This window comes from Nansenia antarctica (genome assembly GCF_963989245.1).
Source record: "Nansenia antarctica genome assembly, chromosome: 14".
Taxonomy (NCBI): Eukaryota; Metazoa; Chordata; class Actinopteri; order Argentiniformes; family Microstomatidae; genus Nansenia; species Nansenia antarctica.
This window is the reverse complement of record NC_137684.1, coordinates 17,061,402-17,065,413: the sequence shown is the minus strand read 5'-3', so window position 1 is coordinate 17,065,413 and position 4,012 is coordinate 17,061,402. Positions and strand designations below refer to the sequence as shown.

At 47.5% G+C, this 4,012-nt stretch overlaps 1 protein-coding gene across 1 annotated transcript in view; it reads left to right on the top strand.

Annotated features, from left to right (window-relative positions):
• Window positions 1–3,600, top strand: part of LOC308169912 (ovochymase-2) — a gene marked incomplete at both ends in the record, with an annotated part of 32,344 nt that extends 28,744 nt beyond the window's left edge. The window contains 2 exons of the mRNA XM_080544645.1: window positions 2,254–2,410; window positions 3,317–3,600. Coding sequence (XP_080400771.1) covers window positions 2,254–2,410; window positions 3,317–3,600 — 441 coding nt within the window. The remainder of the gene's footprint in view (window positions 1–2,253; window positions 2,411–3,316) is intronic.
• Between the last annotated feature and the right edge of the window lie 412 nt (window positions 3,601–4,012).

The window sequence follows — 4,012 nt, the reverse complement described above, 5'->3', positions numbered from 1 at the left end:
AAGTCTGTTAGAAATCCTGCACACACACACACACCCACCCACACCCACACACACACACACACACACACACACACACACACACACACACACACACACACACACACACACACACACACACACACACACACACACACATCTGTCACCACTGCCCACCACCATGTCATGCAGGTCCAAGTTTCCAACTGACATCATCTTCCATAATAATAATAATATAACCCCCTCAAAATGTGCTTGGCAGCGTTGGACATCCGCTGTTGTGTGTTGTGTTTCACATAGTTTGAAGAGGCAGACAGACACCAGAGACAACGTCAGGCCCTCTTCCCTAGAACACCCCTGGCCAGTAACAACATGTCTGTAGGCGTTGCTCGGGACCAAAACAACGTTCGTAGATTACATTTTTATTTCAAGGGCTAGGCCTATCATTCCCTGATTGCTAACGATTAAACATCGGTCATTACAACCATCAGGAAGTGTTTTAGAAAGCTTGAATGTTCCATACTGGAGCTTCTAGCTTTACCCTCTGATAGTATAATTGTTTGCTATCTTGCTTATATCTATCAGGTTCTTTCAGTTCTACACAGATCTCTCCGAGGCAGAAGGGCTGTGTTGTGGGGAGTTGTTTTCTGGACAGGGCCCAAAGCGTTCCCCTCTCATGTCCAGGGTTGCCAGATGGGATTGACAATTTCCAGCCTAACCACAGTCTAAAAAAACGCTAAATCCACCAAACACCAGCCCAAAACCTATATGTGACAGCAGACAATGAAAAGAGCTACCTGGGGGCAAAATCATTTTCCTGTCAGAAAACTTACTATTGGGCAGGTTCCCATCTCCTGCCCCCTAAACTGTATGTCTGTTGCCAATGATGTTTGTAAAATGATAAAAACCCTGCACATTGTATGTAGCTACTACGGCGTGCGTTTTAACTTCACACATTTTGTAGCTCTCAGTTTACTGACATGTTGCCTAAATTATATATCATCCAGCCCAACCCGCCCAAATGCTTTTTTTTCCCGGCCCAGTGTGATCAAAGGTAGCCCATTCGGCGGGAACCCTCCCCATCTGGCAACCCTGCTCATGTCAACACAGAAACAGGAAGGGGGGGTGAGGTAATGAAGTGGCGACTCTTACAACAAAAAGACCAAACTTCCCGCCAACTATTAGCGTTGTGTTACACTGCTCTCTGGTGGCGAGAGGTGGAACGGCAGCTTATTAGGCAGCACAGTAGGGAGGTAGGCCACAGGCCTTTCTTAATTGCTAGGGACATGACTCCTCACGTCCGCACTGCGGGAGAATAAGAAAGAGGAGGAAGCTAGATCTAGTTCTCCAATGTGTGTGTTTTCAGTAGGACGCTAGGAGTCATGTTCCTAACAACTGAGAAAAGCGTGGGAAAAAGGTTCCTAAGAGCTTTTAGTGAATTGTAGTAGAACTAGTGACTCACACTTTGAATGAAACGCTAATTGGATGGATAGATGTGTCATCCAGACCCTTCAACTGGAGGTCAACCCTGGACTTGTTTCACATGGTTCTACTTTCACACTGTGGGAATGGAATGGTGGCTAATGAGGTGAAACATGAATAAATGCCACCACAGTAATGAGAGAAGAATATAAATAGACTGACTTATATAGCGCCTTCCAAAGCGCTTTACAACGGCCTCTCATTCACCCATTCACACACCATGGGCTGCAAGCTACCATGCAATGCGCCGGCCCGCTCATTGGGAGCAATTTGGGGTTCAGTGTCTTGCCCATGGACACCTCGACATGTGGCCAGTCGGGGTTCGAACCGCCGATCTGCGATCATTAGACCTTGCGATCATTAGGCAGACTATTTAATGTTCTGACTTTTATTTAGAAAAATGTAAATACATTTCAGCGTTAAGTCAATGACACACTCGCTAGTCAACTAACACAGCTTGTTTTGTGAGCCTGCTAACAATGTAAAGTAGTGTTATAGTTAACTAGTATAGGTAGCAGGGGGGATTACTCACCCAATCCATTGCATTGCAATATTTTGGCTTGACTAGCGAGTTTGTGTGTGTTGTGATTTTCAACAACGTTGAAATGTATTTCCTTTTTTCAAAATAAAAGTCTGAACATTTTGATTGGTTGCTGACTTGCTCCCCCTTTCACCAGCTGCTGTCACATTTATCACGATTTCAAAGGTAAAATCTGCACACTGGACCTTTAAGGCAGTGCTCCACTTCCTCAGAGAGAGAGAGGCTCATTATGAGATCAAGCTGTCCCTCCCCAGATAGACTCGGGGGGGCCTCTGGTGTGCCTGGCGGGGGGGTCCAGTCACGTGGTCCTGGGGGTGAGCAGCCAGATGGAAGCCTGCGGAAGCTTCCGTAAGCCAGCGGTCTTCACCTCAGTACCAGCGCTCAGGGACTGGATCCAGCAGCAGCTCCATGGTAGGGGGGGGGGGGCTCCATCTGACAGCCAGTGTGTGTGTGTGTGAGGGTGTCTGTGTGTGTGTGTGAGAGTGTCTGTGTGATTGTCTGTGTGAGTGTGTGTGTGTGTGTCTGTGTGAGTATGCGTGTGCGTGTGTGTGATTGTCTGTGTGTGTGTATGTGTGTGTGTGTGTGTGTGATTGTCTGTGTGAGTGTCTGTGTGAGTGTGTGTGTGTGTGCGTGCGTGTGTGTGTGTGTGTGAGTGTCTGTGTGAGTGTGTGTGTGTGTGTGTGTGTGTGCGTGCGTGCGTGCGTGCGTGCGTGCGTGTGTGTGTGTGTGTGTGTGTGTGTGCGTGCGTGTGTGTGTGTGTGTGTGTGTGTGTGTGTGAGAGTGTCTGTGTGATTGTCTGTGTGAGTATGTGTGTGCGTGCGTGTGTGTGTGTGTGTGTGTGTGTGTGTGTGTGTGTGTGGTGTTGAATGGATGCCAGTGTGAAAGTATCTCCACTTCTGCTTCCCTCCATTTAGGTTAAATTAAGTGAGAATTTGTTTTTGTTCAGAAGATTTTTTGCAAAAACAATTGATTTCTTTTCACACAGAGTAAACTTCAGTATGGCTGTATGTGTGTACTCTCTGTGTTTCTCTCTGCATCCATTATGACAACATAGAGTTTCTCTACTGTGAATGAATTAATAAATAAAATAAACCCCAATTCTTCCTTCTTCTAGCATTATGACTGCCAATGGCCCCTGGTCCTAGCATAGATAGTTACTTTTTCTTATAATGACTGATGGATAGATGATTCACTTACCGTACTTAGACAAAATAGTTGTTGTTGTTGTTGTAAGTCGCTGTTGATAAAGGTGTCTGCTAAATGCCGAAAATATAAAATGTAAATGTAACAAGGTGGTCTTCCTCTCTGTGTCTCCAGAGGCCTTTCTGTTTGACAGCCAGGACTCTCAGGAGGAGCTCATCCAGGAGGACCTCACCCAGGAGGACCTCACCCAGGAGGACCTCATCCAGGAGGACCTCACCCAGGAGGACCTCACCCAGGAGGACCTCATCCAGGAGGACCTCACCCAGGAGGACCTCACCCAGGAGGACCTCATCCAGGAGGACCTCATCCAGGATGACCTCACCCAGGAGGACCTCTCCCTCACTACGGACGACTACGACTACACACCTGAATCCTCAGGAGACTGTCAGCACGGTTGACATGAGGACACCAACACACACACACACACACACACACACACACACACACACACACACACACATGTTACGTCTGTGTTTACGACAGTTTGGGCTTTACGACATGTGCCGTATTACGTTTTGTGTTAGACTCGTGTTTGATTAAATGGAGTACACGTTCCAACTTGAAGCTCTGAGTTCAGTCTCCATTATTTAACATAACATTGGCGACGAGCGATGGCTGATTGTTCTCTACCAACACCCCCTCCTTTCCTAGCAGTCCCGGCAGAACCACCGATTCCGTGGGGCCGCTGGATTTCCTCTTTCGAAACATATATCCTAGCCGCCGGTTTGGAGGATGTATCAGACAAGAGGAAATGCGCGCTGCTGCGGCACTGCCTGGGAACGGAGGGTCAGCGCGTGTTTGGAACTCTTG